General features: G+C 50.8%; 1 protein-coding gene across 1 annotated transcript in view; it reads right to left on the bottom strand.

Moving 5' to 3' along the window:
- PTPRU (protein tyrosine phosphatase receptor type U) overlaps positions 1–16,786 on the bottom strand; it is a 104,424-nt gene that overhangs the window by 41,836 nt on the left and 45,802 nt on the right. The window contains 14 exon segments of the mRNA XM_075606531.1: positions 2–99; positions 673–709; positions 1,074–1,091; positions 1,352–1,428; positions 2,419–2,488; positions 3,394–3,590; positions 4,889–5,037; positions 5,196–5,225; positions 5,860–5,998; positions 6,926–6,962; positions 7,178–7,451; positions 7,642–7,744; positions 9,206–9,551; positions 10,038–10,120. Of these exon segments, the coding sequence (XP_075462646.1) occupies positions 2–99; positions 673–709; positions 1,074–1,091; positions 1,352–1,428; positions 2,419–2,488; positions 3,394–3,590; positions 4,889–5,037; positions 5,196–5,225; positions 5,860–5,998; positions 6,926–6,962; positions 7,178–7,451; positions 7,642–7,744; positions 9,206–9,551; positions 10,038–10,120 (1,658 nt within the window).

Raw genomic sequence — 16,786 nt, 5'->3', positions numbered from 1 at the left:
CCCTTCCAACCTCCACCAGTTTGGTTATCATCACTATACTGGAGCAGTGTTCCTGCCACACCATCCTCCAGAAGTCATATATCATGTCCTGCTTGGGACCTGCAGAGGGGACAGGATGACACTTCAGCCTAATAAACATGTCACTATCATGGGGGTCACGTTGCGCCTATGTGGGACTGACCCATTAACCCTTTGAGTGTCCAATGAAATAGTAGCTATGTCCCCCCCACCCACAAAAACACTTTTTTTCTTATGGGAGATCGGCAATTTGAGCTGACGGAGGACGGGAGATGACTCCTCCTCTTCTGTCAGTGACGGAGCGGACGTGGCGGGTCTTTGGCACTCTGGCCCCCACGACACTCAAAGGGTTAAACCTGCCACTGTCATTAGCTCACTTTGCTACCTTCTCGATGGCTGGACCAGGAAGTACCTTGCAAAACCTAATATCAGTGTTTCCCAACCCCAGTCCTCGGGCAACCCCCAACAGGTCAGGTCTTCAGTACATCCCTGCTCCAGCACAGGTGGGTCAATCAGCGGCTCAGTCATTTTGACTGTGCTGGAGCAGGGATGTCCTTAAGACCTGACCTGTTGGGGGTCCCCCGAGGACTGGAGTTGGGAAACACTGCCTTATATCAACGTCACACATTCTCTCCTCCTCCCTCCGCTTCTCACCTTGCGTAGCAATGAAGTGATTGGACCTGTGGTAACCCTGCGAGAGGAAAGAGAGGGTTACGGCTAGCAAATAATCCCAGGGGAATATATAAAAGCATCTCACACACACAGCCTGGAAGGAAGGAAGGAAGGATGGAAGGAAGGGAGATATGAGCTAGGCGTGGCTCACCCTATCACCCCCTATGAATTGTGGATGCATGGAACATTAAAGGATCAGTGAGAGGGAGGGACAATGAATCCATGACAACGACCCAAGCTCATCAGAGTGCTATATTTCTGAAAGGTCAGGTGAATGGAGCATGCTGATTGGCTGTCACAGCTCGGGTTCTTTTGTTGTGTTATTGCCAGGGCCATAGGGCGCCTGGGTATAGGGGTGATGGGGTCACCAGTTTTATACTCACTTCTCTGTTTATCCGGATCTACAGGTGAATGAATGAGAGAGAAGGAGAGAGAAAGAAGGAAAGGGAGAGCTGTATTAGCATAGAGAAAAGCGTAAAGATGAAAAGAGGAAAGGTGTAGAGATACACTCATCGTTGCACAGCGCGGCGTGTTCATTATCAGTGTATAGAGATACTCAGCATCATTTTACAGTGCGGCATCAGCTCAAAATGCAACGCTAACTATCTGAACTGGTTACACAGAATGCCAGTATACACCATATTTATTTATCCCTACTCACATCAATGTAGTTGGCGTTGATCTCTTCTGTGCTGGTTTCGGCCTGCAGCGGGTGAAGTCTGACGCGGTGCCGTTCGTCTGCCATGAAAGCGCTTAGAGGTTTAACATCTGCCCCGCGCACACACACTTACACAGCTACACTATGACATGTATACGCAGTACATGTACAGCGCGGGCAGTGGCGGTTTCCCACTCACACAGCTCGCAACAGCAGTGCCAGCCTCCGCCTCACACACACACAGCGGACAGTGCCAGCATCCGCATCACACACAGCGAGCAGTGCCAGCCTCAGCTTCACACACAGCGGGCAGTGCCAGCCTCAGCTTCACACACACGGCGAGCCGTGGCAGTGCCAGGTTCAGCCTCCCCACCTCACACACACACACACACAAACACACACACTGCTACAACATGACATATATACACAGCAGAGGTACAGAGCGGGCAGCTTCCCTCGCACACACACACAGCGAGCAGTGCCAGCCTCAGCTTCACACACAGCGGGCAGTGCCAGCCTCAGCTTCACACACACGGCGAGCAGTGGCAGTGCCAGGTTCAGCCTCCCCACCTCACACACACACACACAAACACACACACTTAACAACATGACATATATACACAGCAGAGGTACAGAGCGGGCAGCTTCCCTCGCACACACACGCAGCGGGCAGTGCCAGCCTCCACCTCGCACACACACGCAGCGGGCAGTGCCAGCCTCCACCTCACACACACGCAGCGGGCAGTGCCAGCCTCCACCTCACACACACGCAGCGGGCAGTGCCAGCCTCCACCTCACACACACGCAGCGGGCAGTGCCAGCCTCCACCTCACACATACGCAGCGGGCAGTGTCAGTGCCAGCATCTCCCCCTCACACACACTGCTACAACATGACATGTATACACAGCAGAGGAACAGAGCGGGCAGCTTCCCTCTCACACACACAGCGGGCAGTGGTAGTGCCAGCCTCCACTCATACACACTGCTACATCATGACATGTAACCACAGCACATTAACAGTGCAGGCAGTGGCAGTGCCAGCCTACCCGTTACAGACGAGGTCACTCACAGTTTGGTGGCACCTCCTGACGTCCCTTCCCTTTCTCCTTCTTCTTGGACACGTCCCAGTCAAAGAAACTCTGCAATACAAGGGGCGAGATCAGGGGGCAGCACCAGCAGAGGGGGAAATAAAAACTATAGGATACACAATTGCATTATTGGGGGAGCGGTTATTGGACTGTACCATTGCATTATTGGGGGAGCTGTTATTGGACTGTACCATTGCATTATTAGGGGAGCTGTTATTGGACTGTACCATTGTATTATTGGGGGAGCTGTTATTGGACTGTACCATGGCATTATTGGGGGAGCTGTTATTGGACTGTACCATGGCATTATTGAGGGAGCTGTTATTGGACTGTACCATTGCATTATTGGGGGAGCTGTTATTGGACTGTACCTTTGCATTATTGGGGGAGCTGTTATTGGACTGTAGCATTGCATTATTGGGGGAGCTGTTATTGGACTGTAGCATTGCATTATAGGGGGAGCTGCATATAATACTTTCTGCTCAGACTTGTATGATGAGGGGAGCTGGCTGTCACCACCCCCCATAGGACTGTACCATTGGATTACTAGAGAAACTGTGTGTAATACTGTAGTTTCTTATAGAACTATATAATTGTATTATAGGGCAGCGGACCTGTATATAATAGTTACCCATGGGACTGTACTATTGTATTATGATGGCGCTATGTATAATAGTTTCCTATAGGATTGTACCATTGTATCATAGGGGGTTGTATATAATGGTTGTATATCTTTAAATATATATTGCCAGGATAGCGATTTACAAAAGAGTTTACAAGAAATATACTACAAGAGGTTATAAGAGAATAAGTGCAACAAACATAAAATATGACAACAGGAAGGAAATCCCTACCCTAAGGAGCTTACAGTCTACATATAGTTTCCTATCGGCCTGTACCATTGCATCATGGGGGGAGGGGGAAGCTGCATTGCATTCCAGGGGGGCACAGCTCACCTCGTATTCCTGCTTGAACCCGTAGCCCTCAGCCACCTTCATCTGGTTGATGTGCTGCAGCAGGTCGGCCACGCGCACCGCCGGGTGTAACTGCCCTGTGTGGTAGGGGGAGCTTTTCCTGCTGCTGCCACCGCCTCTCCGTGGGGACCCTCCCAGGAGGCTGCTGGACTCCGTCACTGACCCGCCCCGGGGCTCACCTGAGGGGGGCAGGGAGGCGTCAGTGCTGCCCTACCCAGCCTCACCCGTTACTGGTGCCTGCGTAGGGCTGCCACTGACCCCATTAGAGAGCCCGTAGCATTTCGCCACTACAGGTGGAATGCTCAGAAATGGAGTGCTCCGATTGGCTAAGGCTGTTCTCATGGATACATGGCATTTTTCTGATTGGCTGATCTTTGATAAATCGATCACTCTGACTGGCTGAGGCAGTTGTCGTGGAAAAACGGTGGTGTCGTTGACCCCCGTTAACCTTTTTAGTGCCCTATGGGCGCATGCGTGCAGGAGGCCCCTGTGAAGTAACTAGTAGGTCATTCCAGGGGAGATAACGATCAGGGCTCCTCAGGATCGTTGAGTGACCTGAATGGCCCCATTCACATCGGGTGACGTCACGACCCTGTGCATGCTGAGGAGCGATCACATGGTGACACCTCTCCGGAGGGGCCGTGGCACTTAATGGCTTAACTTATAGGAATCCCGTGTGTGTGATACTCACCTATCCCATAAGGGGTGCGTCCCTGACGGGAATCGCACGTGTGTGACTTATCCCATAGAGCAGGGGTGGCCAACTCGAGGCCTCAATGGCCACAAACAGGCCAGGTATTAGGGATATCCCTGCTTCAGCATAGGCGGCTCAATCAGTGGCTCGGTCAACAACTGCACCACCTGTGCTGAAGCAGGGATATCCCTAATACCTAACCTGTTGGTGGCCCTTGAAGACTGGAGTTGCCCAGCCCAGCCATAGAGGGATAAACCTGAATATAATTTAAATTAAGGTGTATATTCGACATTCATATTTAATCTTATCCCCTCTCCCTCCCCATCCCATAAACTGAATGGAACATTCTAGGAGCTGTTCTGAGGGTGTGGCAACTTCAACGCATCCACAGCGACTGCTTCAGCTTTTGAGCACTACATTTTTAAAAGCGCCACTCATAAAACACATTCCCCCATGAATTGTGCATATATGGAACATTCCAAAGGCAAATAGGGAGCACTCTGATACCAGCCCCTTCTCATAGCTGTGTGAATGGAACCGTCCAACCTCTGAGGGGGGATGTCCAGTGCATCCCTGGCGACAGCCTGAGCCAATCAGGGCGCTCTCTCATACTGTAAAGCTCCAGGTTTTACACTCTCCCTGAACTGTAGGTGAATGGAACATTCCATCTGCTGAGGTATGGGCCAGTGCATCCATGGCAACAGCCTGACCCAATCAGAGTGCTTCATTTCTAAAAGGTCTCTGAATAGAGCCGTGTGATTGGTTGGTGGAGTTGCCCCTCACCTCTGGCGCTGTAGCTGTGCATGAACGCTAGTGAGGCCTCTTCCTGCAGCAGCGTGGGCTGGTCGGTGAACTTGGCGTGTTCGCAGGGCACTGCAATGTGGGAATTCTCGTGGCGCGAGGTCAGCACCTTGGTCAGGGCCTCTGGCTTCCTATGGGATAAGGGGCAAGATTACACTGACTAGCAGCAGTGCCAGCCTCACAGACGTACACCCTGTGTCACTGTGTCCGCCTGCAGTGGAGGGACAGACTCCACGTCCCTCAGACCCCCCCCCCCCCCCGCGTCACTGTGTCCCCCTGTGATACATACCGGTAATAAGCGTAAGAGAACTGTGTTCTCCTGGCAGCGAGAGAGAAAAGGAGCATAGTGTAAGAGCCCTGCAGAGCATCACACACTCACAGCCAAAGATCTGCAGAGCAGCACACTCTAAAAACCAAAGAACTGCAGAGCATTGCAAACTGCCAGCTAGAGACCTGCACAGTATTGCACTGACAGCCACAGTATGTATAGTGTCGTTTCCTGACAGCCAGAGGCCCGCAGATCATCACACATCACAGATATGACTGCAGAGCTTCTCTCCCTCACAGCCAGAGATCTGCAGAGCATTGTTCCCTCACAGCCAGAGACGGCAGAGCATCGCTCCCTCACAGCCAAAGATCTGCCGAGCGTTGCTCCCTCACAGCCAAAGATCTGCAGAGCATCGCTCACTGACAGCCAGAGACCTGCAGAGCATCGCTCCCCGAGAACCGGAGACCGGTATCGTTTCCTGACTGCCAGAGCATTACACCTTCATAGCCACCCACAGAGTGGCGCTCCCTCATGGCCAGACACCTGCAGAGCGTCACTCCCTCACAGCTAGAGATGAGCATCGCGCCCTGACAGCCAGAGGGGCCGCAGAGCATCACACATCACAGCTAGAGACCTGCAGACCTTGCTCCCTCACAGCAAGGCATCTGCAGAGCATCGCACCTACCCCTTGCGCACCGCCAAAATAACGGCTCCCAGTAGGACGATGAACATGACCAGGCCGCCAGCACAGATCCCCAGCACCAACCCCATCTCTTCAGACTGCTGGGGGGCCACCGAGGAACGGTGACTGTCCTTACAGGGGGCTACGGGGGGGGGGGGGACACGTTAAGAGAGAGGACACAACAAAGGAAGAACAGGTGAGTGAGGGAAGAGAGAGCTGGGGGAGAGAAGAGAGTGGGGGGGGGGAAGAGAAAAGGAGGAAATTAGAGGGAGGACAGGAGAGGGGGGAGAGAGGGAGGGGAGAGAGGGAGAAGAGAAAGGGAAGAGAGGAGACAGAGGGTGAACAGGAAAGAGGGAGGGGTGCAGGAGAGGGAGGAGAGAGGGAGAACAGGAGAGCGAGAGAAAGGAGAAAAGGGGAGGAGAGGGATGGAGGATAGGAGAGAGGAGGAGGAGGGCAGAGAGGGAGAAGAGAGGAGGAGGGGGTGGAGAGAGGGAGAACAGGAGAGCAAAAGAAAGGAAAGGAGAAAAGGGGAGTAGAGGAGAGGGATGGAGGATAGGAGAGAGATAGGGAGGAGAGAGCTGGGGGAGAGAAGAGAGTGGGGGGAAGAGAAAAGGAGGAAATGAGAGGGAGGACAGGAGAGGGGGAGATAGGGAGAAGAGAAAGGGAAGGAGAAAAGGGGAGGAGAGGGGTGGAGGCTAGGAGAGGGAGGAGGAGGACAGAGAGGAAGGAAAGAGGGAGAACAGGAGAGCAAGAGAAAGGAAAGGAGAAAAGGGGGGGAGAGGGGTGGAGGATAGGAGAGAGAGAGGGAGCTGAGAGGAGGAGGGTAGAGAGGGAGGATGGGAAAGGGGGGCGAGAGGGAGAAGGGAAAAAGAAGAGAGGAGACAGAGGGTGAACAGGAAAGAGGGAGGGGTGCAGGAGAGGGAGGAGAGGGAGAACAGGAGAGCGAGAGAAAGGAAAGGAGAAAAGGGGAGGAGAGGGATGGAGGATAGACGAGAGAGGGAGGAGAGGGGAGGAGGAGGGCAGAGAGGGAGGACGGGAGAGGGATTATTTGGAGGGCTTCTCGATTTACCTTTCCTGGCAATTCTCACGCAGTTCAGACGCGTCTCCTGCAGGGGGAGACACAGAGCAGTAAGGGTAAGAAGGGAAGAGGAGCGGCAATAAGAGGACCCTCTCCCCCTTTTCTCTCACATGCTGACCCTTTCCCCCTTAAAGTCCCCTACTCCCTCCCTCATTACTGCTCCCCATTTCCACATCATCCCCTTTAGGGGCCCCTACATTACCCTCCTTCGTTGCCCATCCCATTGTTGCCCTCCTCTCTTACCCCCCGGTGGTGGCTGGCCGCCTGCAGGTAGATGAGGTAGCCCCTGCGGGGGTCCAGTGGGGCGTTCCAATAGCCCCCGTAGCTGCGGTTGTCGCCCACGGTAAAGGGGGTGTCCCGTGGCAGGTTGCTGGGGGGAAGTTCTGCCCCCACATAGGGAGCGGCTCCCCCTGAATCCGCCTCCTCATAGCCCCCTGCCCCTGGGAAGCAGCTGGGGACCCCCAGCTCACGGCGTGTCCGGTGGGGGGGCTCCCGTTCCACGAGCACCTGGTAAGAGCTGACCCCAGGGCAATTATACAGGTGCGGTTATACATGGGCTTATTAAAAGGAGAGGACATAGGAGAAGGGTGTGGGGGGGGGGGGGGGGGAGAGAGAGGGGAATGAAGACAGGGAGGGAACGCGAGGTACAGCTCCTAGAAGACACACAGTACTCGCCGCCATGCTGGTCTTTGTAGTGGGAGCCTCACCTGACGGGAGATCCCCTCCCCTGTGCCGGCCTCAACAGCACAGTGATGGTCTGGTCCGTCTCTGCCAGGGCGGGAGGTAGGTCCCCATAATCAAAAGCAGGAGCTGGAGAAGGTTAGGAGGGGGTGCGGAGTGAGTGTACCAGTCCTAGAGGTGACAAGCATCACTCCTACAGGTGACTGACTTCCTGTATGTCTCTATCCATTCCGCTCAGCCACTAGCTCCAGCTATCAGCCCTAGAGGTTACCTGCGTCTGCGGTTTCCATATGCTGTTCCTAGACCTAGTAACCTGTATCAGTGTCATGTCCTAGAACAGTGGTAGGCAACATGACATACCTCAATAGGGCCGATAGATAGATATAGGCAGAGGGGATGTTGCAGTCATGGGAGAAGGGATGTTGCAGTCATGGGTATCAGCTTCTCCCTGCTGCAGTCAGCTTCTTAATGCTCACTGTTCAATACTGTCCCACTCCTCTGTGTATACTGGGAACTAGTGATTAGCATGGTCGTTAGGCAGCTGAGGAAGCGGGAAGGAGCTACAATCTATACCAGCAACATCCCTCCTCCTTCTGTACTGGGGAAAGAGTGAGAGCAGACTGCAGGGGTGGCAAAGAGTTGGGGGCAGCAGGTAAAGCCCCCAAGTGCCGCATGGGGCCCCCGGGCCATCTGTTGCCCACCAATGTCCTAGAGACTGTTGGTGCTGGATGCCGAGATGTTATACCCTGGGTGTCCTGTCCTAGAAGTGATTGATAGCTGAGATATTGGTGGTGTCCTGGGTGTCCTGTCCTTAACGTGTTGGATATCTGTGATGCTGGTGGCGCCCAGAGTGTCCTGTCCTTGAGGTGTTAGATACCTGAGATGTTAGTGGGGCCCTGGGTGTCCTGTCCTTGACGTGTTGGATACCTGAGATGTTAGTATTGCCCTGGATGTCCTGTCCTTGAGGTGTTGGATGCATGAGATGTTGGTGGTGCCCTATCCTTGACGTGTTGGATACCTGAGATGTTAGTATTGCCCTGGATGTCCTGTCCTTGAGGTGTTGGATACTGAGATGTTAGTGGGGCCCTGGGTGTCCTGTCCTTGAGGTGTTGGATGCCTGAGATGTTGGTGGTGCCCTGGGTGTCCTGTCCTTGAGGTGGTGGATACCTGAGATGTTAGTGGTGCCCTGGGTGTCCTGTCCTTGAGGTGTTGGATGCCTGAGATGTTTGTGGTGCCCTATCCTTGACGTGTTGGATACCTGAGATGTAAGTGGTGCCCTGGGTGTCCTGTCCTTGAGGTGGTGGATACCTGAGATGTTGGTGGTGCCCTGGGTGTCCTGTCCTTGAGGTGGTGGATACCTGAGATGTTAGTGGTGCCCTGGGTGTCCTGTCCTTGACGTGTTGGATGCCTGAGATGTTTGTGGTGCCCTATCCTTGACGTGTTGGATACCTGAGATGTAAGTGGTGCCCTGGGTGTCCTGTCCTTGAGGTGGTGGATACCTGAGATGTTGGTGGTGTCCTGTCCTTGACGTGTTGGATACCTGAGATGTTAGTGGTGCCCTGGGTGTCCTGTCCTTGAGGAGGTGAATACCTGAGATGTTGGTGGTGAGTTCAGTGAGAGCACTCTGCCCGTAGCCCTTGCTGTTGCGCGCCCGCACACTCAGCAGGTATGTGGTGCCCGGGTGCAGATTGTTGAGAAGGTGGGACGTCTCATTGGGCAATTTGCAGATGGTGCTGCGTGGACCCGGAACACTCACCCCTGGGTCTGAGGACTCAATTATCTGATAGCTGATCTGCAGAGGAGAGAGAGAGAAAGAGAGACAGGGGAAGAAAGAGAGAGAGTAGTTAGGAAAAGGGAGAGGAGGGAGAGAGTATGATAGAGGGAGAGACAGAGATGGGGAATCAGGATAGGCAATGATAATATATATATACATACCCTTCCCTCAAATCCTTATCTCACTGCCTCAAAGTCTCTGGAAGGTGGCAACGAGTGTTCAGGAAGATGTATAGTGGCACTTGTGCTGGTAGGTTAACCATACTATGAAAGTTTGAACAATATACCCGGCTGAAGTGGATACTTGCCAACATGCAAATAAGGCCGGCATGGTAAGTAATGTCTCAACCCCCAAATATGGAACACCCCAAGAAGCAGTGGCCCTCATTCTCCGGAGGCTGGATTGGACCTGGGCATGGCAGCGTTCAGGAGGAAGGCACGAAGGCAGCGGGTGCCGAGAACCCCCGGAGGTTAAACTAAAGCGGTTATTCAAACCTAAACCTGGCTGCCTACAAGCGCCGGACTCTCTCCCAGTGACGCAGCACTGCAAGAACTGGGAAACTAACATGAAAAGATGCAATGGGATAGTGAAGTTAGAAGAAAAGATGAAGGCCTCACTGAGCTCAAAAGCGGCCCCCTATCCTATTACAGGGGTACAGATAATGGCAGAATCGGTGGAATAGGCTTCATCGTTACTAAGAGATGGAGAAACAACATGGCGGAATATGAAAGCTGATCAGAACGAGCAGCAGAATCGTCATTCAGGTGTCAGAGAGATGCAGGCTTCAAATAATCCAAGTGTCTGTTCCAACATCAGGTCCCACAGACAACGAAGTGGAGGACTTCTACCATGGAGTCAACCAACCTAACAACAAAGGAAATTGTCACCGCAAGATCGTTCCGGGAGAACTCAGCGCAGAGATTGGTGCCCAGCGGAAAGACGAAGCATCGGTTGGTAAGTACGGTTACGGGAACACGAATAAACGTGGGGACAGATTGGTACAATTTGCAGAATTTGAAAACTTCTACATCATGAATTCATCTTCAAGAGGAACCCAAATAGAAAATGGACATGGGAAGCACCCAATGGAGTCAGGAATGAAAGGGACGATATCCCAGCTAACAATACACACGCGATTGAAGACTGCACAGTCCTTAACCATTTTGACACAAGGAGAGATCACTGATTGGTTCCCTGCAGATTACATCTGAATGCGAAGTTGGAAAGAAGAAAACAGATTAAAGGACAAAAACAATTAACATCAATAACTTCAAGAATAACAGCAGAAAATTCCGACTAGAACAGAAAAATCGCTTCAGCGTGCTCAAAACTCTTTACTGTACTTGCTGCATGAAGAACAGGACCGTTTCAGAATAATGGAGTAACGCCATCGTTATCCTCATCAACAAGCAAGGAAACAAAGACCTCAAGAGCTACAGACCAATCAGTCTGCTCCCAATCACTTACAAGATTTTTACAAAGATACTTGCTAATTGGCTGTAACAGACCTGGGACTTCATCTAGCCTAGAGCATACGGGCTGTTCTATAGTGGGCGCGCTTGCTCCGCTGTGCGCGCGGCACTTATAATTGGCTGTGGTTAGTCAGCCTTTCTATACTAGGGCCGCGTACGCGCACGGCAGTGAGCGTGGAGCCGGCGATCGGGGAGAAGACAGGGAAAAGAATGTTTTCGCGCCGCTACCGCCGCTGTAATGTGTGTGTGTATGTATGTGTGTGTGTGTGTGTGTGTGTGTGTATGTATGTATGTATGTACAGTATATATATTTATTAACATTGCACAATAAAAATTATTTTTATTCATACATGTCTTATTTTATTTTAAAAATAGTATTTAATAAATTATTAACTCACACAATCTATACAACACACAGTTACCCAGTGACACACACACACACAAACACACAAACACAGTACTTTCCAAGACTGTCGCTCACAGCATACACACAAAAAGTGTGTGCCACGTGCACGCACGCCCGCACCTACTATAGAACAAGCCTAAGCGGGATTTTGCTGTGGATACGACACAATGAACCACATCCAAGTCGTAGAAGAAGTGATTTCCCGAAGTAATGAACACGATCTACCACTCAGCTTAGCATTCGTAGATCACGAAAAAACTATTGATTCTGTCTACACCTCAGCGATTCTACATGCATAAAGAAGACAAAGTGTTGAAGAAGCGCACATTGATATTATAAAGAACATTTACGAGAATGCCACATGAACCATTAGATCACATGAAGGTACAAGCAAGATAAGGTTCAGCCCGGGAGTGCGGCGGGGAGACCCCGTGTCACCAAAGCTTATCACAGCCACACTTGAAGAATTGTTCAAGATATTGGATTGGGAAGAAAAAGGAAATCAAAATCAACGGTGAATGTTTGAGACACCTACGATTTGCAGATGAGATCCAAAAGACCTACAGCAGGAAATTGGAGAACGTTCCAAAGAAAGTAAGAAAGTGACCCCCATATGAATCTCAGCGAGACCAAAGTGATGCTCATAAAATGCGTCAAGTCTGCAAAGATCTAAATAAATGGAAGAGAACTAGAAGAAGTTGAAGACTATGTCTACCCTGGCCGGCAAGTAACCATGGATGGGAACCTTTTTAATGAAATCAATAGGAGAATAAAGATTGGCTGGAGGCATTTGGAAGAAACATGACAATATTTTAATGGAACCTTTGCCTCAAGAAGAACGTTTTTGACCTGTGTACTCTGCCCACGCTCACGTATGGATGTGAAACTTGGACTCTACATGCGAAGATAATTCAGAAGCTTCAGACAAACCAAAGAAGTTTGGAGAGATGCATGCTGGGCATTACCCGAAGAGACAGGAAAAAGAATTAATGTTCGAAACCAAACAAACGTCTGTGTCATCATCACAAGGGCGAAGACATTAAAATGGCGGTGAGCCGGACAGATCGCAAGAGAAAATTACCCTCGTTGGACAAAGATGATGTTCGACTGGATTCCAGAAGAGATTAAAAGACCAAGATGACAACCACAAGTAAGGCTTCGTCTATAGTGCATGCTCGCGCGACCGCGTGCCGTCATGCACTGCAGGCATCGGGAGGCGACAGGTTGGCGTGGCAGAGGCGTGGCCATGCCGTCACGTTAACGGTTCGCCCTCATTGGCTGAACCGCTCACGTCGCTCGGAAAAATCTATTTCTAAAATCTGTTTGAAATTAGCGCGCTTGGACGCGTCTGCCACGCGCGCGGTCACACACACTTGGTGGGCGCTAATTTCAGAACATTACTTTGTTTTGGCGGCATGCAGCGTTGTGCGCACGCGCGCCGCCATTATAATTACGGCCTAAGATGGGAGGGTGAAATAAGAGAATGTGTTGGAGCGACGTGGAGAAGAGAGACTGCAACTGCAGCACTTTGGAGATAATTGGGGAGGCCTCATCCAGCAGTGGGGAGACAAGGGCTGAAGATGATGAGATACACACACAGTGTATATTCACCTCGTACCGAGTGTGTGTGTTGCTCGCCTGGGGTTACTGCATCTTACCCGCTGGCGAGGTGTTTTGGCGGGGTGCTGCGGCGGCGTGGTGCAGCGTCTACCAGCATTTTCCTCCTTCCCAGCCTTCAACTACCTGCATTCTCCTCCAACTGCATTGAAAATGACCGTGTTGCCATGCCAACTGGACGCTACGTGACGTCACGCTGCGTCAAGGAGATGAGGAGGCAGCCTCGGAGCAGATGCGGCACTGTGTAGTGCAAGGAGGCAGCTGAGGGCGAGCCGCACTAGCAGCTGCAGAGCGACTCCCTGACCGCGCCAACGGATCTCCAGGACATGTGGCGCGCATCCCGGAGATCCGTCTGCTTCACTCCAAGGGAAGCGGCGGAAGGGGAAGCGTCGTCCCGCTGCCACGCTGCAGATCCGACGTGGGAGGCCTGACAACCTCCCACGGCCCCCTGCATCCCCGCAGGATGAGACGCTTGGACCGCAAAGGTCCCGCACCACGGAGGACGGGAGCTGACGCGACCGGAGCCAGGCTTGCCCAGCGACACATGCCCGGCGACGCACGCATGTGCAGGGCCCCCCGAAGTAGGCCCCAACTTCATGATCAGCCGTCTGGACCACACTGAACTCTCTGCTGCACAGGTGTGCCCCCTGCCTTCCCAATGAATGGCCTCTTCCCAATGTATAGACACCCACCCACACAGTCACCGACCAACCCACCCAGTCAGTCACCCACCCAGGCAGTGAGTCAGTCACCCACCCAGACAAGTCACACACACACACTATCACACTCACATACACTGTCACACATTCACACACACACAAACACGAGAAATTCAGTTAATATAAATATAGAAATGCAAATAGGTAAAACAGGGGTGTCTGCTACGCACGCGCATTCTCAGGGACACTTCTTTGCGTTTTGTCTCTGAAATTGTGTTTTGATTTTAAATCAAAAATATAATTCCTTTGACAAAAGACAAATAAGTTTCACTTAAAACGCGCGTGCGTTAAAGATTCTAGGATGCAATATTTACACCAAAGCTTCAAAGGAAAGTGCGCTGAATATTCTATGACACACTGAATATGAACTTGTAGGTACACTTCAAACTTGTAGATTATATTGAATGGTATACTCAAAAAGGAAAACCATTTAAAGTTTCATTGCAAAGTTAATTAGAAAAAGTATGAGATACATTCAAATAAGAAGGAATGGTCATCTGCAGAAACACGGGGGGGGGGGAGAGGAGGAGGGGGGGGAGGGGAGAGGAGGGGGGGGGGAGGGGAGAGGAGGGGGGGGGATCACACCGGGCACAGCATCGGCCGCAGATCCGCTGCTCTCTCTGGATGGAGAGAAATGAGAGGCCGGGAAGGGAGGAGCGTGACAGCCAAACCCTGGCAGCTGGATATCTTATTTACCCTAAATAAAACACTAAAGCACTAAAACACCTTCACAGAGATGAAAAAGCGATCAGGTGCGTGCATGAGCGCGCGCCACCGCTGGCTCCAAATTCTCAACGCACTAAAAGTAATTGATGGGGATGAAAATGCGGTCAGCGTGGGGAGCACGCGCGCCAACAGTTCCTGCAGCCCCGCCGAACACGAAAAAATAATGTACAGGCGGCCGACGAGTATTGTAAAACTTGCCCTGGAAAATCTGGGGCTATCACCAACAAGACCCAGGTACAGGCTGGGTACAGGCTGGGTACGTGCTGGGTACGTGCTGGGTACGTGCTGGGTACGTGCTGGGTACGTGCTGGGTACGTGCTGGGTACATGCTGGGTACAGGCTGGGTACGTGCTGGGTACGTGCTGGGTACGTGCTGGGTACGTGCTGGGTACAGGCTGGGTACATGCTGGGTACATGCTGGGTACATGCTGGGTACAGGCTGGGTACATGCTGCAACATTTCAATGACATTTCTGCAGTGACTAATTCAGTTTGAATGGGACTGCCAGGGACCCTCGCTGTTAATCCGATGGGCCATTAGTCTGTCTGCAGAAATGTCACTGAAATGTTGCAGCATGTACCCAGCATGTACCCAGCACGTACCCAGCACGTACCCAGCACGTACCCAGCATGTACCCAGGATGTACACAGCATGTACCCAGCATGTACCCAGCATGTACCTGGGTCTTGTTGGTGATTGCCCCAGATTTGTTTGAGAATACTCGTCGGCACTACAGTATAGCAGAGACAAACAACTACAGTTCCCATGATGCTTTGGGGCAGGAAAGTGATCATGGAGGTTAGGAGGTCACAATGGTGGCTGTCTAACGTGTGTGTGTGTGTGTGTGTGTGTGTGTACACAAACACAAGGAACAATGTTATTAGAAGAATAACCAGTGAGTACAAATATGGAAGTGCAAATAGATAATAAAAAAAGTGCAAAAGCTGCAAGGTGTGTAAACATATAACATGTGAATTGTATATAGATTAATATGTAGCGGGGTACCCCCTGGCTACTAAATCTACCCAATGGGCTGGCAGTAAACCCTGGTGTTCACAGGTTTGCCAGTAGTTATCATGGGGTTTTCCCCTTCATCCTTTGGTGCTGCGCTTGAGTGACAGCAGGGGGTGGCATATCCTGTTGTGGCTGGGCCAACGGGATGCTCGCCCTCTGGCTGTATTTAAGGGCAGGACCGCCCTAAAGTTGGGTTGATGTCCTTCCCCGTGAGGAAGGCAGCTCACGTCTGGGAGCCTGAGATTGGAGCCTTCCCATGTGTTCTTCCCTCCGGGGAGGAGTAGAGTGACTATAACTCTGCCTCTGCTAGGGAGGTGGGGAAGAGCTAGGACGGCTGTGAGTGCCCTAGGCCCGTAGTGACTGTCCAGGGACTATCTCCGGTGATACCGGAGAGAAGAGACTGATCCGGCAGGTGACTGCTGAGTACCTGTATCACTGCAATACGAGTAGTAATAAACCCGTTCCTGTTCTGCAATATACCTCCTGCCTGGTGTGTGATCTAACTGGGGGGAGTAGTGTCACTTAGAGCGTGCGTGCTCGGCACACACCACCTTCTTTTATATATACACTACGGAGTGGGCGCTTTTCATCTCTGTTATAGATCTCTTCCTGGATGTGGTTAATCTTCACAACAGCAGCCCCCCCTATACGGAACAGCAGCCCCCCCTATACGGAAAAGCAGCCCCCCCTATACGGAGTGCGGATTTTCTATTTGAAGAAACAAATGGCCATCTCCATTGTACTTATTGCACACAGTACGGGCTTCTACGCTGGATCCTCTCCACTGACGCACAAGCATTGTTTGTTTTCATTATAACACTTATCTGGTATATGTGTACCCCTATTTGTTTTCATTATAACACTTATCTGGTATATGTGTACCCCTATTTGTTTTCATTATAACACTTATCTGGTATATGTGTACCCCTATTTGTTTTCATTATAACACTTATCTGGTATATGTGTACCCCTATTTGTTTTCATTATAACACTTATATGGTATATGTGTACCCCTATTTGTTTTTATATAACACTTACATGGTATATGTGTATCCCTATTTGTTTTTATATAACACTTATATGGTATATGTGTACCCCTATTTGTTTTCATTATAACACTTATATGGTATATGTGTATCCCTATTTGTTTTTATATAACACTTATATGGTATATGTGTATCCCTATTTGTTTTTATATAACACTTATATGGTATATGTGTACCCCTATTTGTTTTTATATAACACTTATATGGTATATGTGTACCCCTATTTGTTTTTATATAACACTTATATGGTATATGTGTATCCCTATTTGTTTTTATATAACACTTATATGGTATATGTGTACCCCTATTTGTTTTTATATAACACTTATATGGTATATGTGTACCCCTATTTGTTTTTATATAACACTTATATGGTATATGTGTACCCCTATTTGTT

This window comes from Ascaphus truei, chromosome 6 (assembly GCF_040206685.1).
Source record: "Ascaphus truei isolate aAscTru1 chromosome 6, aAscTru1.hap1, whole genome shotgun sequence".
Taxonomy (NCBI): domain Eukaryota; kingdom Metazoa; phylum Chordata; class Amphibia; order Anura; family Ascaphidae; genus Ascaphus; species Ascaphus truei.
This window is presented reverse-complemented; position numbering and strand designations above follow the sequence as displayed.